This window comes from Electrophorus electricus, chromosome 18 (assembly GCF_013358815.1).
Source record: "Electrophorus electricus isolate fEleEle1 chromosome 18, fEleEle1.pri, whole genome shotgun sequence".
Classification (NCBI taxonomy): domain Eukaryota; kingdom Metazoa; phylum Chordata; class Actinopteri; order Gymnotiformes; family Gymnotidae; genus Electrophorus; species Electrophorus electricus.
In genome coordinates this window covers 15,263,373-15,286,992 of record NC_049552.1, presented here as the reverse complement: position 1 = coordinate 15,286,992, position 23,620 = coordinate 15,263,373, and the positions used below count along the sequence as shown (strand labels likewise).

General features: G+C 44.7%; 1 protein-coding gene across 5 annotated transcripts in view; it reads left to right on the top strand.

Moving 5' to 3' along the window:
* Positions 1 to 23,620, top strand: part of rasal2 (RAS protein activator like 2) — a 54,948-nt gene that overhangs the window by 5,407 nt on the left and 25,921 nt on the right. Inside the window, exons 1-3 of one of the 5 annotated variants that reach the window (XM_027011375.2) lie at positions 7,331 to 8,274; positions 21,770 to 21,897; positions 22,556 to 22,682. In XM_027011375.2, the coding sequence (XP_026867176.2) occupies positions 7,704 to 8,274; positions 21,770 to 21,897; positions 22,556 to 22,682 (826 nt within the window). In that variant the 5' untranslated portion in view covers positions 7,331 to 7,703. Of the gene's footprint in view, positions 1 to 7,330; positions 8,275 to 21,769; positions 21,898 to 22,555; positions 22,683 to 23,620 lie in introns of those variants that run through there. The other 4 variants (XM_027011374.2, XM_027011373.2, XM_027011376.2 and 1 more) reach the window with 4 other exon arrangements.

The window sequence follows — 23,620 nt, the reverse complement described above, 5'->3', positions numbered from 1 at the left end:
CCCTACTGCTGAAGGAGAGCTTCTTATTACTCATCTCTGTCAAACATGCAGTAGTGATGAGGATTGGGCTTTTATGACTCCCTTGTCTAAAGACTCATCCTGTTGACTGTGAACACACCAATCCAGTTAATGGCCCAGGCAGTATACGTCATGCTTAAGGAACATAATTCATTAGAAGTCATCCAAGGTCAGGCAGTAGCCTCTGAGCAGTGCACATTCTTAATTAAATGTTCTCCTGTCTTAGATTAATGTGATTTACATCTCGTCATAAATCACAGATGAGCATGGATTATTGTTACGGTAACTGGATACAAGTGCACCTTCCATAAACATTAATCGTTAGCTCTTGCAGTTGTAATCAGAATTCGGGATAAGGAAGGCACTCGGTTTATCTGCGCCTCATGCTCAAGACCCTTTAGAGGGCCCTCAGAACACTGACCTGAGACCAGTTCTCCAGTGTCAATGCAGTCGCATTCAATAAGGCATAGAAGGCTGAAGCATTCAATGCCTTGAGCCAGAGGGAGGGTGTGGCTACAGGTGTGGAGGGTGTGGCTACATGAGGGGAGGGCAGCGCTACAGGAGCAGGGTGTGGTTAAGTTAAATGCCTTTAAAGCCATAGTAGAACACTCACCACCATGATTTAATAAAAAAGCAAACTGAAGCAAAGCAGGTCTTTTCTTCATAGAGATATGGTGTTGATTTTTTTTATTTTTTTTTTTTTTTACCCATCACACACTGTTTCTCCCTCACCCAGCTACACAAAGTTGCCTGGAAAAACAAACAAACAAAAAAACCAACCTGACCTGCACTATACAGTCATACAGCGTGTCACGTTACCACAAGATACTCATGTGACATGGAAAGGACCTTTAATATGGCTGGGCACGAAGTGGAGACTTGTGCCTGCTAATCGCCTGATCAGGGCTTCAGTACTCAGACTGGTGGGTCAGCACTAGTCATCTCCAGCTTTGGATCAGAGGCACACTGTCTGTTTGTGGTTCATAGGTTTTTTTGCTTTGTTTTGTAATTTTAAATATTTAAGTATGCCATATGTGGTAATACATGTGGCTGTCCATTGAGAGTTGTTGGAAGTTTTGCTGAGGGGTTCTCATGAAAGAACACAGGCAAACATATGTTGTCAGTTCACCATTGTCTTGAGCATGCGGGCAACCCCCCCCCCCCACACACACACACACATACTTGCAATCTCAGACAGACACACAAACACACTCACACACTTGCAGTCTCGCACTGTGCGTTTGTTTACACATGTCACTGTTGTCATAAGGGACATGACTGAATGACACAATACACAAGGCCCTTACATACTTAAATCAAGAAAGCTCTCTGGTTGGCTACTCTTCCCAGGTGACGTGTGTATTCTTGTGTGTTTGCCTCAGAATGCAGGTAGGTGGGACAGGACATAGGTTCCAGGTAGGTCCGCTTCTGTGACTATTCATTTTTCGGACGCTTCTGTCAGTATGTTTCCTGTTCTCTGTCATTAAAGCACACAGAGGAGAACCTGTGTGAATGATGGCAGGCTCCTGAGGCACCTGCCTGACCGGGGTGACCACCCTGTGCCCCGGCCCTGTGCCCCTGGTTGCACTTCCTCCTCAAACAGGAGCAGGTGTGTCACAGCTGTTACAGGATCATCTGATTGTAATTATTTGATCACAATCATTTTGCATAGTACTGTATGCAGTACTAACTGGGTGTGTCTTCATTAGCTGAGCTAGAGGTTTGGCTGACTACCTGTTTTTAGTGAACTAGACATGCTATGGATTAGGGGTTATGGATCCTTCTGCGTTAACTGTCTTAGCCTTTTTCCCCCATGGACGTTTTAGAGCAAGGTGTTGGAAAATAAATCAAATTAATGAATTTTTTATGTCTGAAATCAGCCCCATTTTTTCATATGCGGTGTACCAAATCAGGGCTCATTGACCCAGGGTGCCCTTATGAAGGCATTACCCTAGGGCACTCCAGATTTTATCCCACAGTTTCACTATAGGGCTGCTTTTTGTTGCACAGGTTTACAGAAATTCATCAAAGTTCCAGTGTTCTATTAGTATCACTGCCGTATTATGATACTAATACTATAACGATGACACAATAAAAAAGCCACAATATTATTGGTTGTTCTTTACAATTATGGGACATTCAAGAAAAAAGCATAATTAGGCTTGCGCTATAATAAAATTAAAGAAAACTTGCATTTTACAAATAGTGGCCGAACGATTAATTGGTTGCCTGATTAAATGTCATTTTGAGATAAATGGCATTGATGTTTACTTTGTTCGAAAGTTTAGTTTTTTGATTACCTGTAAACATTTAGTTAATACATTTTTTACAGTTGATACAATTTTTTTTGTACTTTGTTATTTAAAGTAAGTACAGTGCAGATCTACTTATGCAGATAATAAGATTTCATTTAAATTCAGATTTTATCACATTGTCAAATTTTATAAAATACAAAACCCAACATGTCAGCAAAATATATCGGCTTGGCCTCCCTGCTCTCTAAATATCTGCATCAGCCATTTAAAAAGCCATATCGGCCCACCACTAGTACAGATACTTTGAAATATGTATTCTTTAATTAAACTTGTGCAAGCAATATGCCCTTTCTATCCCATTTGTGACAAACACCTACTTTTACCTGTAATATCCTGAGACTTTATTAGGAACACCTGTCTCCTAGCTACAGCTGATGCATGTGCAGACTGTGTGACGGCATTACCCAGCTAGCTTGTGCCCTATTGCTGCTCTTAGCCTGGTGTTGACTGGGTGGAAGACTCATCTTGGCACAGTAACGCCACTGGCGTAATAGTGCTGTGCACTGTTCTGAGTGCAGGTGTGTGAGTGGCACCAGGGGTTGACAGGGGTTGGCAGTATCACCGGTGGGATGAAGGATGGCCAACACCCATTTTAAGACATGGTGCAAGGTGTCTCTAACAGATCGTGGTGAGTGCAGTTTGTTATTACTGAATATAACTAATTGTGCCTAGTTATTCTTATTGTTTTGACTAATATTAGAAGCTAGTTCAGGTTGTACATCTATTTAGAATATAGAATAAATAGCTACTATAATGTAAGCATCCAACATGACCAAAAGTCAAATGTGCTTTTGGCGATATGTGCTCTGCATATATTATAGCACAAACTGGCCATGTCCAGTGGGAAAATCACAGACTCCTTTATGGTGGGAAATATTACAGACTGGCCATGACTACACTGTAATATCACTGATTGACCACACCCACTACGTGACTCACCATGATTTCACTGAATGTAATGTCACAAAGATTGACCACACCTCTTCTATTGTTCTTAAAGCTCAGTGCTTTTTCTGGATGAATGCTGTCTACATTAATTTGTGGGACACTGTTTTGGTAGTGTATTGTGATTTGGGTACCTCTGTTTTGATGTTCCCAGTGCAGCGTGCTGCTTTAACCAGAATGTTCACCCAGTCCATGTTTGTTGAAAGGACCACAGCGTTTTGGAGCTTACTGCCAGGAGAAAAAGAGGTGCCCCAGCAATCCAACGAAAGGGTCAGCATGGCGGGCTGGCAGGCCTGCGTGTGTGCACATTTCAGTGACAAATTTATGGATGGATAGATTACTTAACCGCAGAGGGGAATTCATGGGATACAGAAGAATGGAAAATAAAATTAGTAAATATGGAATATGTACACAACACCTTTGAGTAAATGCAAAGTGACTGCACTTTTTGATGAAGTGTTATGCGTGTCTGTCTGTGTGCTTGTCTTTGTGTGCACACGTGTGTGTGTGTGTGTGTGTGTGTGTGTGTGTGTGTGTGTGTGTGTGTGTGTGTGTGTGTGTGTGTGTGTGTGTACACTGGCTTGCCTCCACATGTCTGATACTGTAAGGCTCTTGGCAGCTTTGCGCCGCCTAAGGATATTTTGTGACTGTGGAAGCACAGTTTGATTTCTTGATTGCCGAGTGTTGAATGGGGCGAGTGATTGCTCTTTCAGCTTGACAGTCTCGGGTGCAGTTGTGTTTTTCACGCCACACTGACTGGTTGAATTATGGGATTCGTGCAGCCTTCAGTGTGGGCGCAGTATCCTTCACTGGTGTGGTGTCTCTGTCGTGTAAACACACCTGAAGCGTTCTGTGCACACAAAGGCTGTCTACAGGATGTGTGTGGCTTCTTTATGCCTTGTAGGTTTGTCCACAGTCAATTTCAGAAGGTAATGCCGATTTTGTCGTATTTATTTAAGCAGTATTTCTTTTCGCGTTGAGAGTGTATGATCAGAGACGTCTTACAGTCCAGAGACTGTCATCTATGTCCTGTCTTCCCTGTTTCTGTTGATCTCTTTATTAGCAAAAACACACACACACACACACACACACACACACATGCAGACAGCCAGGCAGGTCCTGTGGTGTAGGGCTTGTCCCGCACATCCTCTCTGTCTGACGCCGAAACCGGAGAAGACGCTCAAACACAATGGCTCATTAGAGACGTCCAGGAAAGACGTGCAGGCCTTTGCTCACGCTCACTCTATCTCCTGTCATAGCTCCACCTAAGACTCAGGAGAGTTTGCTCCACTTATAACCCACAGGTCTTTGTTCCAGATATGTGAAAACCGCATACGGGGGAACCAACTGCAGGCCTGACCAGGAACAGAGTAGAAGGTTCTGGGAGTGCCTCCCTGTCTCCCTCCCTCACTGCCCTGCAGGCCTGATGTCTGCCTCGTGGGGTGGGGGGAGGGGTGGCGGGTGGTTTGTTGGTGGGGGCAGGATATCCCTTGCTTGAGCTCAGTAACCAGAGCACCAACTTGTATGAGGATTAAAAATACACTCCTCTCTGTTTCGGGGGCTGTTGGTGTCTGCTCTTGCTGATGGGAGAACAGAGCACATGGTGGTGTTTGCTTCTATTTGACTGTGCTTGTGTCACATGGCCATCTTGGCACAAGACTTTTGATTGCTTCGCTTGGGTTTGGGAAAACTGGCTTCAGCCAATCAGGTCTCAGGCTTGCCAGAACAGAGCGGTTCAGATGGTTTATTCTCTGTTAGTGCTGCGCTGGCCGGTCTTCAGAGAGCTTTGGTCCTCCCACTGAGATCCTTTGGTTGCTCTCTCTTCTCTTTTCTCCCCCCTTTTCCCCCCTTCTCTCTCTCTCTTTCTTTCTTCTGTCTTCTCTCTCTCTCCCCCCTTTCTGGCCTGACTTCCAGGATATTTTTATAGTTAAGAGCTATTTTTGGGAGTGGGGTGTATGCGTGTGCCTGGTGACTTCCTGGCACATGGCGCCGGACTGAGTGATGGGAGGTGCTGCCAGCACCACAGGGTCAATTTTCCTACACTTCAGTGGAGACGGTGCATCCTTGTGTGTCACTTCCCCACGCCCTCCATGGCACCTGACCCCATCTAACCCCCCTCAGCATGAGAAGAGTGGAGAGAGATTCAGGGTTTGTGGGAGGCTGGGTAGCTCTGAAATCCATGACACAAAGAAGACAACAATCACCAACTTCCTGTGCTTAAATCTATGCTTACGATCCACTTCCTTTGCTCAAACGAGGCTTACAGTCAGGTTCCATAGGCTCCTGTATGGAACTTATTTATGTGACAGACCATGCAACACTGTGCCGGGCCCTGTTGACTGTTCTGCATAATTATTCAGAGATGCCGAGAAGGCTTGATCCCTCTAGGCTGCTCTCCGCTGGTACTGTGTGGAGCTCGTGCTGTTCTTCTGCTCGCCTGGGGGGCAGTGCCCTGGGCTATTTTAGTCCTGCAGCAGTGCTGAGGGGCCACTGGTGTTTAATGATGCTTTCCACACCCTCGGCCCTGGGCACCTGGGCTCCCTGCAGCTGTAACGGGGTGTTAATTGGCGGTGTCCAGGCTGGCTTCCGGAACTCGGGCCTCCGGAAACACTCTACTGCACAAGATTTTGGACAGAGGCTTCAGCCAGCGCGTTACAGAATGAGGAAAAGCAAGGAAGTAGAGATACTTTGTATCAAGTTGTGGTCATGCAGCTAATTGCAGCTGAGTGTTTTTGACCAGTCAGTTCTTATTCTGATTAATAGGGAATTAGGATTATAGGATAATAATGATACATTTCTTTGCTTAGCCTGAATATATTTCAAAATATATATATATATTTAAAGTTATGGCTGCTCATATTTACAAGTAAAAATCTAAGCTAATTACACTTTCATCAAAATTCAACAGTTTGCATTCTTTTATGAAGGTCGCATTCACGGTGGTAGATTTGTGTGGGTTTGTGCATGCTGAGTGGTGTTAAGTGCATGTAAACAGGAAATGGTGGTAAGTGGCAGTGCTGGTCCCCTTGGGCATGGGGGTTGTCCAGAGCCTCTGGGCGCCAGGTGCTCCCAATCAGACACTTGTCCAGTGTGACCAGAAGAAGCCAGACTAGGGTCAGTCACTTTACAATCCCAGTGTTCTGGAGACCAACTCAAGGCGTTGAGTTGGGGACAAACGGTGAATATAAAGTAGGCTTTGCTGAACAGCTCTGGATTTGTGTGCATGCATGTTTTTGTTTATTTATTTATTTTCTCTTTGTTTCTCCTGTAAACGTCTCACCTAACTGAAATCTGAAAACTTGAATGGCTCAGTGTGAGTTATGCAGTGTTATTTATAAAGTACTGAGGAAATAAAAATGAATTGGGATGGGTTGTTTTCCTGTACAGGACTTTTGAAGTACTCCCTGATCCTGAGCTTAGAGAATGGTCCCTCTATGTCGCCTCACCCCTGTATCCCATAAGCCCAGGCTGTTTGATGGGCCTGGCAGAAACGCATGCACACGCTGGTGGATTGCACGTGAGCTCCATGTGGGCTTTCTCTTCCTTTCATTTGGTTTCTTGATTGGTTGCTATGTGGAAATGGATGCATATGACTGATGCGCTGCATAGCAGATTTAAAGCCTAAAGTAAACACTGCTCCTAACCTGTACTGAGTGCCAGAGAAGAGGCTGTCACCACTGGGCTCTCCTCTCTCTCCATCCCCATGCGCTGCTCAGACCCACTGCAGGCTGGGGAAGTGTGAGCCATGCCGCTAACCCTAGATGGATTAATGTTGTGCTTGGGATGCTGCCTTAATGAGCTGCTTAAAATAAACTCAAGTTGTCTAAACCATTCTGTCTACCCCTGCCAGATGGGACCTGCTGAAGGAAAGTCAGAGAGTTTATCTAGTCTTTATACGCAGCCCACAAGAGTTTCAGAGGAAGAAGGGGATTTTTACTATTGCATAATAAGGTTTAAAAAATCCCTCTGCATTTAAAAAGCTTTCCATTCTGGGAATTCTTCAAACATGAGTCATTCATTATTGTTAATGTTTTGGTATTCAGTAGTTTTTGTCAGAGACCACTTTGGACGGTGGTTACCTTAGCTGGGAGCCTCGACTACCTCTAATTGTATGGTGTGAGCAAACGTTGATACGCAACTTTCATTCTGACATGTGACTTCCTCCCAGGAAGCTCTGCGATTCAGAAAGCAGGAAATGGCAGCTCAAGACTAAACCAGTGGACGTGTTTGTTCTTAACAAAAAGTGGAGATGTTTCCTCAAGATGAATCTCTCCTTCGTCTACATTTGGTCAGATAACCTACATAGGACATACTAGTTACATCACATGGTTTGGGCTTGAGACCATGACTGCAGCAGGTACGATGGACTGAAACAGACCAGCACACGGTGGACAGTCTCTGTGATGTGTTGCAGTAGCTGTATGTATGTCACGCTCATCTGTCACTGAGCCCCCTCTATTCCGTCGGCCCATGAGTTCGTGGAAGATGCGTGGCATGGGCAATAGTTATAAGCGCAGTGCGGCTGGCAGGGGCAGCACTCGCTGCTACCAGCTGCCCAGCCGACCCTGGCTCAAGAACCGCTCCAACTCTGCCCCTGCTGAGCCCGGCTGGCTGGAGGTGAGGACCCATGCGGGGTGGCCCGCAGCCAGTCCAGGCCCATATCAGAGCACCACCTGGAGCCTGACCCAAAGCGCCCGGGGCAGCTACACCCAGCCACGGCACCTTCCAGTCAGGCAGATCCATAGCCTCCCGGAAGCGAGCCAGATCACCAGCTCGGGCGTGCTGCTGGAGCACGTTCAGCCCCAGCGACGCCACAGAGTGCCCTACGAGCGCTCTACCTCAACACCGGCTGCCAGTGGTACCATAGAAATGCAGCCACGACGGCAGGAGCGGAACGGCCTGCGTCTCTCCGGGATCCTGTTGTCCATGACCCGGCAAATCAGCCAGATGCTCTCTGCTCGAGAGCGTGACGATGACGTGGACTCATGGGACAACGGTAAGAGTCTCCTTTTCACAGAGCCCCACTGCAGGCTGTGCTGCGGGGCACCTCTGCATTCACTCCTGCACGGTTCCTCCCTCTGTCGGGTGGTAGGCTGTGTGTAGCACTGGGACACACTGCTGAGTAGCTGAGACTGTTAGGAGATGAGGTCTCTACTATTGCAATTATTTTTGTACAACTGAATAACATACAATTAAAAAACTTTTACAGTTCCTGTTGTGTTAAACTGGACTGTCTGTGGTCTGTGCTTTGTTTGGGCACATTGAGACAGAGGTGTAGTAATCGTACAGATCGCCTTACAGACACCATCTCAGATTATATTGTAAGAATATTACGCTGAAAGTTTGAAAGACTTCATCTGCCATGCTGGCTTGTGGTCCATGATTGTATCCAAGAGACAGGAAGAGAACATCTTACGCATACACGCTGATGCACTGAAACTCACCCAAAAATAATGCCTCATCATCAGAAAATCATGGCTTTTTGTTTTCATTGGATCTTTTCTTTCCACTGGTACTGCACTTAAAGATATCTAAACTAATCAGTCTTTTTTTAAAAATGGTTGCAGCTGCTCTGGGGATTATGGCCCCTTCAATGTTGTGCAAGCACACTTTCATTAAGGCATAAGTTTAGTCAATCTAAATTCAGAACTTGAGCTTTCGATTTCTCTCTGGCATTGGTGGCATTAAACCACCTCACTCTGTCGATGTTTCACTTCTCTATGGCTTCACTGTAAAGAAGCTGTTCCTTATTCTGCTTAGTTTTCCACACATCTATCAACTACTGCATTTTCCCTTCACAATTACCATAAATGCTCAGTGGCCAACAACAGAATGGTCCTACATGTCAGGCCTACTGAAGGCAATGGGCCCTGGCAGCATGCTTACTGCAATAAAGTTGATTAGGGTTGCACAGGGCTTTTGCATTAATACCATTAAGCTTCCAGGGGTGAGCACTCCTTCTAGGGTTGGCTACAAGAGTCTGGCTGACAAACCTGGGTCACAGTGAAGGGGGAGGATTATCCCCATTCCCTCCACAAATCCTTCCATCCCCCAAGTCCTGCCAGCCCACCTCTTTCCTCTTTTCACTTAACAGGGGGCAGAAGGAAGGAGTGCTGGCCCTTTTGTATGCAAATATGCAATTCGACAAGGGAACAAAGAAATCCAGCCATGCCACCTACAGTCTCATGCACCTCTCGGTGGACATGGCTGCTCAGCAGAAGTCATGAGAGAGGCCACAAACCCTCTCCACTCCTCAGCGGACTCGCCTGGTCAGCTGCAGGATGTGTGGATATGCTGTCGGGGACAACGGGGGGGTGTAATGCCCTCGTCCAGAGGCTCACTCCAGTGGGCGTAGTGGCCGGCCAGGCCTACTCTGTCTGGCCTGAGTGTCATGGACTGGCAGCTCCAGGGCCATCCAGAGAAGCAGGCGAGCACTGTGTGTTAGATCTGCCACTGCTGGAAAGAGCCATGTCATGTGGCTGGACCTGCTCTCACAATTACACCTCTACACATGTCCTAGTTTCGTTGCCCCCGCACCCAGATGCAGCTGCCATGACGACCTCGGCCTGCCACCAACAGTTCTAACCTGTGTGTGTGTGTGTGTGTGTGTGTGTGTGTGTGTGTGTGTGTGTGTGTGTGTGCGTGCGTGCGTGCGTGTGTATTTAGCACAGCAAATGTTTCTGTGAGAAATACACAGTCCCCTTCTGCCAGGTTGTTTGACAGCAGACCTCAAACCAAATAGAACAAAGACTTTTGTGTGTAATTTTTAAATTTAAACACATTGTGTTTTTAACATGATAGTGTTTTTTAAAAAGCACAAGTCATGTAGTATTAAAGGAATTTTTAATATCAACAGGTGGACTGATTTCTGCTGTAGAACTGATACATGTTAGAGGTGCAGCTTGTTTGCTGCACAGGCTCGGTCAGTGTGTTGAGCTGTGGTTGTGCTGGACTCATACCTGAGGGCTGGAGCTTGGACCTGAGGGGTGGAGCTGAGACACCACCCCCCAAGCAACAATTATGAATTACAGACCACACTCTCCTCTTAGCCTGAGGGCATAGACCCATAGACCAGAGCATTCTCTACACACGTGTGTGCGCACATATACACACATGTGTACACACACACACACACACACACGCACGCACGTGCATACACTGCAGTGCTATTATACCGATTTATCTTAATGAGACATGACCGATTAGTCTAGAGTAAACGCCTAGAGTATGGCATAATGTCTGACTGCCTGCGGTTTAATTAAAACGTCTTTTGTTAATGGAATCGTTAGTTCAGTTGGCAGTCAATGGATTTTGAGCAATGGATTTGTGTTCTTCTCATCCTGGATATGACGTATGGTTCTCTCCCTCTCTGCTCAGCAGTGCTTGCATACAGGACTTGGCCTTTATGACTTGCTGTCTGAGTGATTACAACTTACTTCATGGTCCTTTTGTGTGGTCATGTGTAGAATTTTATACATCATGGATTTTATAAATTAGACTTTCAAATCCTAATGAATGCTGTTCCATGGCTGGAGTGGCACCTGTTCCTAGATCAGCACGCCTTCTTTTAGATGCCTTATGCATATAGACCCTTTCCACCATGGGGAGGACATCCATTTTCCTTCACTGATTATCCCACCCAGCTATTACATCCTGCTTAACCAAGCATGTCAAAACAAAAGCAAACTTCCCTTGTTTGGCTTGTATACACCTTCCAGCTGGAAGCTACGCACGCACACACGCGCACACACACACACACACACACACACCAACCACACAGCTGCAATCACCACCCAATCTGTTAATTGCAGTCATTTCCTCCCTCTATAGACAATGAATCAAGCCCCCCTCACACTAGATACCATTTAAGGCTACTAATTTGCACTGCTGATAAATGGCTGCCACTGAGTTCAGTCATTATGCACAGATCTGGAGTCAGTCTCTGCTTGGCTGCCATACCACTGTTCCTTCACTTTTCATAAACATCATGGTAAGAAACTTTGATAACATTTGAACTGGGTGATGTAATTCAAAGTTGTATGTTATGCAGTTTATTGTAAAGCGTAGTAAATGATACTATGCTATTTATAATGTAAAAAAAATAAAAATAACAATTTCTAAATGTAAAGGTATCACTAATACTGTCACAGTGACCCATTCCTGACGTTTCAGTTAGTGTTTATAGTTACAGATGTGAGTAGCTGTCCCTTCTACTATAACCTTAACACTGTCTTAACCCTAGCCCAGATCCTCGCCTTTACCTGACTTAATCCTAACCCTGAGGCTCCCAAATAGAAACCTTCAGTGCAATTGTTTCATCTCTTAACTTGCTTTCTATATAATATTATTTGTGTGTGTGTGTGTGTGTGTGTGTGTGTGTGTGTGTGTGTGTGTATGTGTGTGTGTGTGTGTTGTTAGGTGTGGTATGTATTTTCTTGTATGTATTCTCTTTGACAGGGTTCTGGCTTAATGTTATTCTTGGACCCCAATCTAATGTACTAGCAAAAGGGTTTCTTTTAAGCTCTTGCAAATCACTCTGTACACGACCATCTGCTAAATGATGTAAATGTTCCAAGTTTTGTTTTGTTTTTTAATCCTCACAAAAAAACAACTGACAGATCAAATGGAGTTGAAACACTTGTACTGTGGCTGGGAACACACCTCTCATGACATCAGTACATTTTCTTAAATGAGTATGATAAAGCAGAATGGGATGATGTCTTCAGTAAGCTGTACTTATTGGGAGTGTTTGTATTTAGCTGCAGTGCATATTTGTGTGTGTATGTTTGTCTAATGCTCCCCAAGAGCAGCAGACAGTGACAGGCATTCAGGAAATATCAGTACCACACCCTGTCTCTCGTGTGCACACACACATTCTCAGGCTATACAATGAATACGCTATCTCGTCCACTTCAGGTCTGTCTCTATGTATTTGTTTACCTGCTTTTACCCTCCCACCCCACCAGCTCTCCACGCCTGATAAGCTGGTGGTAATGTCAGATTATTGTTATTTGAGGAGCTGTTTGTGTTGAAGGGTTGTCGTGGAGACGGGGCTGCTGGGTAGCGTGCAGGCAGGCTGGGGGCAGAGTACTGGAGGTGAGCACAGTTATAGCAGCAACATGGCACAAAGCATCTTCTGTTCTCGCTGTGTCTGTATGTGAGAGAGAGAGAGAGAGAGAGAGAGAGAGAGAGAGAGAGAGCTGTGTGCGTGTGAAAGTGAGAGGGTATATTGTGTATGTTTATATTTGTGTGTCCGTGAGGACATGCGTACACCTGCCAAGTTCTGTGGGAATTTGGCTGATGAGCTAAAAACATGACTAAAGCTATGGGGCTGAACACAGTGTTATGCTAATGATTCTATGGAGCTGCACACTGTATTAATAGTTTTGGACTTTGGGCCATGTTCTGAACACTCATCCAGAAATAAAAGGACAATATATTTCTCTGAAGGATCCCCTGTCAGCACATTAAATCAAGACCGGGCTTCTGTTTGTCTGGAAAACCAGCCAGTAATCCCTACTTGTGTGGGCACTCTGGATGGGCTATTTATTAGACCAGGTGTTAGGTGCTGGAGAAACACGCCTGCCTTGAGTATAGTAGGAGAGAAGGGCAGCTCCATGCAATACTGCAGCTACTCAGGATGAAAACACAAGCACATCTGTATTTCAGGTACCCTCACTGCCGATGCTTCCCCATTCAGGCGTACTTCTGCATTCGGCCTTCTTGGACTTTTACTACATATGCAATATCAACTTAAGAGCTTCTGACCCATTTTTGTCATGAGGTACTATGAGACAGAATGGAACACATTTACCCTTGGACTGTCCTCTACCTGAACGTGTTAACCTCTCTGGGTGGGGTGGGGTGGTATTTAAGATAGACCTTATGTATTTTGCACTTCTAGGTATCAGCATTCATCCCTGTATTCTACAGTATTCTAGTTCATTGGTATGTTTAATTCTAACCTACTATACTGTACTTGGATATATTCTATGAGTAAATGACAAAGCACTTTTGTAAGTCGCTCTGGATAAGAGCGTCTGCTAAATGCCATAAATGTAAATGGTGTTCTGTAGAGCTTTGGATAATGTTTTAAAGTTAGATAATGATTTTTCCTGCTAGATTATAGGGCAAAAACAGGACAGCCACCATCAAGGCCAAATTAAATTTCTGATCATAGAATATCTTTATCCTCGTATTGAATATGACAAATGCATTTTAATGGTTGCTGATTGATTAAGCAGGAAGTTTGGTTGCTAAGCTCTATAGTTTGCACAGATGGCGGGAGGGGCTTTGGGGGTTAGAGCTGTTGCTGTTTTGGTGGTGAGTAGACAACCCCCCCCCACCGCCCCGCAGACAGGTGGCAGAGCCTCTCCCTGCCTCACTGACATTCCACGCATGGCAGCTGGGGTCTAGGGTTACCCCCTGGACATACACAGCCCCAACAGGGGCCTTAGTGCGGGCTCATGAAAGCTCAGAGATGTGCCAGGGTCTGCCAGGGTCAGTATACACACACATACACTGTCTCTCTCGCGCGCTCTCTCTCTCTTTCTCTCTTGCTCTCTCCCCCACACACACAAACACACACACACTTCCTACACAAGAATGCAAATGCACAAATATATACACATATACACATACTCTGTTGCTCTGTTGCTTGTACAGAGTAGTAGAGCATGCTGTTTTGAGGTGTGTGTTTTATTAATAGGTTCTCTTAACAAGACGGGGTGTGTTGGTTTTTGACAGTTACTGTAGTAGATCCTAATCATTTTTAGATCAGAGTCTGGTCCCTTTGTAGCAATATCGAAATCTAATTTCCAGCCATTCTTAACAGCACTAATAAAATGAGTAAATCACTGTGATCACTCTCACTGTGTGAGAGACCCTTTATAATAAACAATACACTCAAAATATGTATGCTGACTCTATATAGAACGTTCAAATACTTACTTAGACAGTCCCATATGTGGGGGCCATGCAGATTCTGCTTTAAATGATATTGTGTTTATGGAAAGAGGGTGGAGAGATCTATATATACAGGATCTATTTACAGAGAATAGATTTGCAGAATTTGCGGAACTCCAGGAAAGGCATAAACTTCCTGTCACTCATTTTCTCAAAATATATTACAAATTTGAGACTTTGTAAGGTCAAACCTGCCCAACTTTGAGGTCATGTGTACACATAGTACTCTTGAAGACACTTGAAATCTTGAAATCACTTGAATACTCTTGAAATTCATAGATTTAAACCCAAGTAGCTGGTAATTATTTCTATAAAGCATTATTAGGTCATATAGATTTCAAAGTGGAACCTATCAAACACAAATGGAATAGTGAATTGGGATTAGGAATAGAAAATAGAATATGGGAAATGTCTGAAAAGGGATAAAAATATACACACACACACACACACACACCTGCTCAATAAGACACAACTTAGTTCAGTGTAAAACCGTGCAGAGAACATACAACACATGCAGGAAATTACATTCTGCACCAGCATATTTAATTGTCTCTCTCATGTATTTGGAAAAGTCCAGAAGCCCGATGCACGCTGGGCTGTTTGGGGACCAACTAACGCTTCAACAGTAGCAAAGTGACGGGAACAGTAGGCTATTCATTTTCGCTGGGTTGTGTCAAAGAAAATGATATTATAAATGTGGAAACTAGAGTCAATAGCAGAGTATGATATTAATCAATTAATGTTTTGCACTTGGAGAAAATGCACGTTCTGTGAACTAGAGTTATTTATTAAAATATGAAACCTGCTGTTTTCCACCTGGAAAAGTGCCAAGAATAAATCTGCTTATATGTGAAACGCTTTTTACTGAATCTATACATTATGTAAGTGTAAAGTAACCTTTAGCAAGTATAATAGAGAATTTTAACTAGTCTAAAATCTTTGGATAGTACAAGTACACACACACATACACAGTCCAACTGTGTTTTGAGTCTGTGACGGTCCCTTTTCTGGTAAGAACTTTTTGTGGGTTCCAACCCCCTTGAGGGTCACAGACTGTTGGCTTTTGTGTACAACTGGCATGTGCACCCCACTGTAATTGTTTTCAGACCATGCAGCCATACAAATAAACAAACACACACACACACACAAACAGACAGACAGACAGCAGCACGGGGCAACGTCCAGGACACCCACAAAGTTAGAGCCTCATTAGAATCTTGGCATTTACACCCCACGCCAAGACACAGCAGGCTGCAATTACCCCATCACCCCCAAGCCCTGCCCACTTTGACACACGCACACCATGCAGAGGTGGCAGGCATCCGGGAAACAGCAAGAGATATCACCAGATTTCACACTTCAGCCTTGGCCAAAAGAGCCAATCAAATACATTTGAGATTAAATGTAGTTGATGCCACACCAAAGTGTAGTGCACACTGGCTGTGAAATATTGTCACCGGGGTGCATTTTTTTGTTTGTTTGTGTGCTTCTGTGCCTGTCTAGAACTCAGTGTTTGGTATTAAGGCACTTAGTAATGCGTGTTCAGGTTTGCATCTTTGTCCTGAATGTTGCATAAAGCTGGAGGGTGGCCCGAGTCATTGTTTGGAAAGTCTTCCCTTCCTTTCTGACCAAAGATGTCTCGTCTCCTCCTCCAAACTCGCATCCATGATATCAGATTGTATCTGCCCAAGAGGCATCGACCTCCTCGCAATCTGACACCCTCCACGGCAGTGTGCAGAGCATGCTGGGTAACAGCCCTGGCCACTCGGATGCACCGACATCACTGTTTGCTGACAGGGCATTTTCACGTAGTAACCATCTCGAGAGACAGCTGACTACTGACAGGGCTGTGGAAAAGCTGAGGTCTGCACAACATTTATTTTCTGATGTGAGTGCTGTGGAAGTGTACAATGCCAGTGGCATGGTGTCCATGCTGTATGTTGTACTGCCCCTCAAACACCCACTACAGGGATTCCCTTGGCAGGCCCCACTGCACAAAGGACAGTAACACGTACTGGGTAGTTTGCTCAGTGTCGAATTGCAGTGTCCTTTCTCAAACCGCTGAACAACTCCTTTCTGAAAATTGTTCTCAAATTGCTGAAAATCCTCTTGAGATCCTTGCCTGCATTTTAAAGCAGTCTTGGAGGCCATGTTATTTCTGGTACTACTGGTCTGTGAAAGACTCCTGCATTCCTCTGTGTGTTGTTGGAGGTCTTTTTTCTCTCTTTAAATAAAGCAGAGGTACAGTGCCAGTCTTCCATATTCAGTTAAGACGAGCATTGTGAGTTTTAAATTGGGTCTCTTGGTGCTGAAAATGCCATTATGTTATTTCCAAGGAGAAGATAAAGGGCCCTTGCTGGTGAGAGAAGGCCTCGTGGGCTGCGGCTCACCGGCCTGCGGAGATCCCGAGAGGGCGCTCGTGCTCCGCGCGCCGGCAGCACGAGCAGGAGCAGGTGAGGAAGTCCAGCACACAGGAAGGCTTTGTGATGTGCAGTTAAAACCGCTTCCTGAAATAGATCTCCACGCTGCGGGGCCAGCACAGCCCACCTGGTCCTCAGAGGGGCCCAGCAGATCAGGCAGGGTGCTGAGATTCCCAGTGGGCAAGTTGGAGTATTTGAAATATAATATCTCATTTCTCATGGTGAAACCCAGTGGGGTCTCACCGTGACTGACTTTATTATTGTTTGTAACAGAAGGATAGACTGCTAGCAGCCACTGTATCTTGGAATGCTGTTTCTGTAACTCCTGGCTGCTGGTTCTGGATCTGACAAACTTACCGTCGCTCTGAGAGAGTGGCAGGCTCCATCTGATGCCCGCCTGATCGTTTTGCGTGTCTGTGGAAGGCGTATGGACTCTGGGGTAAGCTCTTTATCTCACGCCTCCATATACTGCCCTGGCACCAGGCCCTGCTCTGTCTAAGCTTGTGTGTCCCACTGAGAGCAGACCATCTTCCTCTTCTGCATCTCCCTCACCTGCTCTCTTCCAGAAGAGCCTGTAAGAATGCATGTCTCCATGGTTATTATTTCCGTGTTTGTGTAGCTGTAGATGCCACAATAGCTTGTGCAGTGTCTGTCTGGACCTGGGCTTGGCTGCTGTCCTCCTCTCGCACCTTTTCAGCTTTCCACTTCTCTTTCTCTGTTCTTGCTGTCTCTCTCTCTTTCTGTCTGTCAATATTTATCTCTCTGTCTCTCTGTATCTCTTTTTCACATGGTCTTTGTCAAGCTTTCTCACTCGCGTCCCCTCTTTCTCTCTCTATTTCTCTCGCTCTCTCTCTATGTCTAGTTTCTCTTATTTTATCTTATATCTTGTTCTCTCTGTCTAGTTTCCCTTCATCTTTTACTGGCTCACATATGCCCCGCCCTACCTCTTAAAGATGGATGTCTCTCGCTCCTCTGCCCCGCCCACCCACATAAAGATGGATGTGTCTCGCTTCGGTTTCCAGCCACTGTGAATCCAGCCGCACCACTTCCCTGCAACAATGAGGCACTACCACCAGCGGCACTCTCCTGATTAAGGGTGACATGAGGCGGCCCACCTCTGACCTTGACCCCTGATCCAGGCTTTCCCTATAGGCTCCCCCAACTGAATGTGCAGCAATCCTGTCAGCTGAAGCTGATTGATGAAGCGTAATGACTGCAAAAACGACCAATTAATGAACACCCCCATCTGCTGGGCCGTTTATCAGTCACACATGGTTTGTCCAGTAAGATGCAGACATTGCACATGGAGGAAACTGAGGCAGTCACTGGATGGGACTGGACTCTTCTGATTGACTGAAGCCTTTATTAAAAGTGCTGTTGTCCATCTGCCAGATTGTAAGATAGTGTGCAGCCTTCTGAAGAATGCTTGTACATTCTGATTCCTGTTATGCTAGGAATGTGTTGGGCACTTCCTGAAAATGTTGATATCCTCTTCCCCCTTTTGTGGCTTCGTCCTCCCTTTGTAATGCATTCATTACTGGACCTTGTGGTGTAAGATCTAAGGCTGCTGGTGCAACACTGCCCTCTACAGGACATGTCAAATGCACTCTTGCACATTACTTCCATTCAAAAATGATTCTGTGTTTGTTTCTGAGATGAGCTACTGATACTCATGTTACACACACACACACACACACACACACACACACAGTTGCAAAATAATAGCAGTGTGTTTAAAACAACTGAAAAAAAGCTCAGTCCTCATAATAGCATTTATTTCCATATACACAAAGGCACTGGGAGCACTGCACATTCAATTCCAAATCAAAACATGAATGAAATATCAATTTTTAAACTGAAAATGAAGAAAAAAAGAATAATGGGCTGTTAAAAAAAAAGTGTCTTCATTTTCATTTACAAACTTGAATATTTACAGTATATACTGAAAACTGTTTACAGATTTAGTTTTTCTGTTGAACACTGAACTAATATTTAGTTGTATAACCATAACTGAAAACTGCTTTATGTCTGTGTGGCATGGAGTCAACTAACATCTGACACCTGCAAACAGATATTCCAGCGCAAGCTGACTGGACTGCATTCAAGTTTCAAGTTTCAAGTTTGGTTTATTCGTCACATACATAGTCATACACAGTATAACTCGCAGTGAAATGGTGGAGAGTGTTCTGTCCAAACTGAGGAAAAAAACAGGGGTGCATAGAGAAATATAGATATTCTATATATGTGAAATATATATATGCAAAGAGAAATATATATATTCTATGTATGTACAAAATATATTAACAATGTATGTACAATATATGTATATTATGATTATATACACAATGTACAATGTATATGGTTGTGTATATATGTACACAATCTACAGAATGTACAGATCCATTTCGTAGAATAACATATTTACAGTTGTTGTGTTACAAGGTAATTGAAATATATATATATATATATATATATATATATATATATATATATATATATATATATATATATATATATACACACACACACACACACACACATATACATACATACACACAGTTATACAGTTATGTTACATGGTGGTGGTGGTCCCCACAGTTTATCAGTTTCCCTGATTCAGGGCCCGAATGGCCTGTGGGAAGAAGCTCCTCTTCAGTCTCTCTGTCTTGGTCTTCAGGGAGCGAAAGCGCCTCCCTGACCTCAACAGAGAGAAGAGTCTATTGTTGGGATGGGTGGGGTCCTTCACAATCCTCCTGGTCTTGGTCTGGCACCGCTTGTAGTAGATGGTCTGCAGGTCAGGAAGTTCCGTGTGAGTGATGCGCTCTGCTGAACGCACTACCCTTTGGAGTGCTTGTCTGTCCTGCTTGGTGCTATTCCCAAACCAGACTGTGATGTTCCCCGTGAGGATGCTCTCGATAGTGCAGGTGTAGAAGTTCCACAGTACCTTGGAGGGCAGTCTGAAGTCTCTTAGGCATCTGAGGTGGTAAAGACGCTGACGAGCCTTCTTTGCCAGGGAGTTGGTATGGCGGGACCAGGACAGGTCCTGCGAGATGTGAACACCAAGGTACCTGAAACTATCTACTCTCTCCACCGTGGTTCCACTGATCCTCACAGGTTGGTAGTGCCGCTCCTGCTTCTTGCTGCAATCCACGATCAGCTCCTTTGTCTTACTGACATTTAGGAGGAGATTATTTTCCTGGCACCAGTTTTCCAGGTGTTTAATCTCCTCCAGGTAGGCCCTCTTGTCGTCCGAGATCAGACCCATGACAACGGTATCGTCAGCAAACTTGACAATGATGGTGGAGCTGGAAGTGGCTGTGCAGTCATAGGTGTACAGTGAGTAGAGCAGGGGGCTTAGGACACAACCCTGAGGAGCTCCAGTGCTGAGGGTGAGGGTGGATGAGGCGCAGTTGTCCACCCGTACTGATTGTGGTCTGTCTGTTAGGAAGTTGGAGATCCAGGGATGTATGCAGTCCTAGATCCCCCAACTTAGTAGTGAGTAGGGAGGGGATGATGGTGTTAAATGCTGAACTGTAGTCGACAAACAGCATTTTAACATAATTTCCCCTCCCTTCGTCCAGGTGAGTCAGTGTAGTGTGGAGCAGATGTGCAATTGCATCGTCAGTGGAGTGGTTGTGGCGGTATGCAAACTGCATTCTTGGGTTTTGCATCAAAAACAGCATTTTTGATGTCACTACACAAATTCTCAATCGGATTGAGGTCTGGGGATTGGACTGGCCACTTCATAACATCAGTCTTGTTGGTCTGGAACCAGGATGTTGCCCGCTTGCTGGTGTGTTTGGGGTCGTTCTCATGTTGAAACGCCCATTTCAGAGGCATTTCTTCTTCAGCATAAGGCAACATGACCTCTTCCAGTATTTTGATATATTCAAACTGGTCCATGGTGCCTGGTAATAAATGGGTCAGACTCCAAAGTATGAGAAACATCCCCAAACCATTATGCTTGCACCTCCATGTTTTACAGTCTTCACAGTGTACTGTGGCTTGAATTCAGTGTTTATGGGTCGTCACACAAACTGACTGTGGCCTTTAGACCCAATAAGAACAATCTTGCTCTCATCTGTCCATAGAATGTTGCGCCACATTTCTTTAGGCCAGTCAACGTGTTCTTTGGCAAACTAAACTTTTCAACATGTCTTTTTTCAGCAATGGTACTTTACAAGGGTTGCAAATAGTTTGGCTTCATGTAGCCGTCTTCTGATTGTTGCAGTACTCACAGGTAATTGAAGATCTTCTTTGATTTCCCTGGAGATGATTATTGGATGCTTCTTTGCCATTCTTGTTATTCTATGATCTATGCAGATGGTGGGTATTTCTTTTCCTACCACGTGTTTCGGGTTTTGTTAGCCATTTTAAAGCATTTGAGATCATTTTAGCCAATTATTTTCTGCACTTCTTTATGTTTTACTCTCTCCAATCAACTTCTTGATCAAAGTTCGTTCTCCTTCAGTACAATGTCTGGAACAACCCATTTTACTCACTGAGCAAGGGCTAAAACCAGCAGGTACAACATTTGCTGCCCTCCTTCTTTAAATAAAGGCCATAATTGACACCTGTTCTTCATGGAATGAATGACCTCACAAATCGAACTCCACACTGCTATTAATTTGGACATGCCCCTTTCATTAAATGAGTCAATTACACCCAATTAGTAGCGTGCATGTCATGACTGTTGATTCTGTTGGTTGCCTATTACTCGGCTATACCTAGTCATGAATTTTTTCCCATGTTATTATCTTTTCTGCCAAAATCAGTAATTAAATACATTAGTGATGTTAGACTGCCATTATTTTGCACATAACTGTGTGTGTGTGTGTGTGTGTGTGTATGTATGTGTATATATATATATATATATATATATATATATATATATATGAGAGAGAGAGAGAAATATAATATAAATCCTAATCTCTTTGTGCTGTTGTGTTTTTTAACCCTGCCTTTGGTTTATAAACGTTTGTTTTAAAATGCCCCCTGCTCTGACGAGCCTCTCCCACTGAAGTTCAGCTAGGCTCCATGTCCCGGTTAGGAGCCGTACAGCGTTTCGTGTGACTTATCGTTCTCTTCTCTCCCATGTGTGCACAGATGTGAAGGGCCCGCCCAGCCACCGCTTCTCCTGCGGCCAGTCACCCTTTTCCGAGCCTGCCGTCTGGGAGAGGAAGTACTGTGTCCTGACTGACAGCCAGCTCATTCTGCTCAACAGGGAGGAGGAGGTGAGCATTTTGTCTTGGCTGCCGCTGCATGAGACATGGAGTGCTCCTGCATGGCTGAGTGTGTTACTAAAGGACATTTACAACATTTTAGCAGACAGAGTGACTTATAAGGTGCTTTGTCATCTACTCATAGAATGTATCCTAGCCATTACAGTAAGTTAGGGTCAAATTAATCCATTGAAATAAAACACTTATAGATACAGGAGTCACTGCCGATACCGACAAAGAAATGCAAAATGATAGAGTACATTATCGAACAAAAATAAGAGCAGTACCAAACAATAAGTGCTAGAAGTGTTCAATTAATCATTAATAGTGCAATATTCCCATATGTGCAGGATTAGTGGTCATTTCAAAATGCTCCACAAATAGATGAGTCTTCAGTCTATATTTGAGGACAGCAAGAGACTACTGTTTGAGTAGCCAGTATTAATGCTAACTGCAAGATTTCCTGATTGCACTTCCGTGAGCGGTACTCTCACTTTTCCAGTTTAAACTGATGGGTAATAGGTTGATTTAGGTTGACTGACAACTTGCTTATTGGGAGATTTGAATTATTAGTTAATCGGTATCCCTATCTGGATTAACCCTTACAACCTACTGTGAGTGTAGGCACTCCCGGGTGACCTCATGTGCTTGACCTCTGCCCTGTTCCCAGATACCTGCGGACATCCATGATAGCCCCACAGGTTCGTCAGCCAAAATTCGCAGTCTGAGAAGAACTGTCAGCGTGCCCTCCGAAGGACAGTTCCCAGAGTGTCCAGCAGAGGGAGTTATCATGTCGGGTAAGATAAATGCTTTATGTTGCATTGACCTTTTTCATCTGGTGCCAGGTTTCTAACCCCCACGCAGTCACTGATAAATGTCACTGGTACTGTATAGAAAGATGGTTTGTTGTTGGTTCAACAAATGCAGTTTGGATTGTGTGCTTTGGCCTGAGAAGGAAAAGTATATTAGTAGGATCACTTTACCATATTTGTATTTTTAGGAACTGCATTAGATAAGGTAAAATAAGTAAACCAATGACCAAACTGGTATGGCAGTCGCTTCATGAGGAACAGGGTGTTCCTCATGAAGCGACTGCCATACCAGTTTGGTCAACCAGTTTGCTCAACAGTAGCTGAGTTCAAGACCAGGGAACTGATGGAGAGTGATTCATGAAACTGCCAACAAGGTAGTTGTTCTCTACCATGGATCCAGGTTGACGTTTAGAGGAAATAACCCTGTGATTTTCCTCTTAGCTAATTTAGGCCAAGTTCTCTTTGTTGTTCAATAGTCATGTTTGTGTGTTCAGTAAAGAGCCATGTTCATATTGCTTACACCTTTGGAAATGCTGTCCCTTTAGTTTCATGTTAGAGCTTCTCAGATTCCAATACTTTGTGTGTTTCGGTGCGTGCGTGTGTGCGCATGTTTGTGTGTGTTTTGACCTGGTGACCACTGTGGGCTGGTAGATGCTTGTGAGAAGAGGTGGTTTTGGGAATGTGGGTCTAAGACACAAATCCAGTCTCTGTGAGGTACAACGTCAGTCTCTGTGCCCCCTCCCCCCCGGCCCATCCCACTGCATGCCGTGCTGTGTCTACTGACCCTACGGGGGCGGGGTAGGGGGCAGGACAGGTCAGGGTAGGCCACGGGGGGGCACAGCGCTGGGTTTGGGGTTATTGTGGGTTAGGGCAATGGCTGAGCTACTGTGAGCGAGAGCGTCATTCATCCCTTGCCCCTTTCA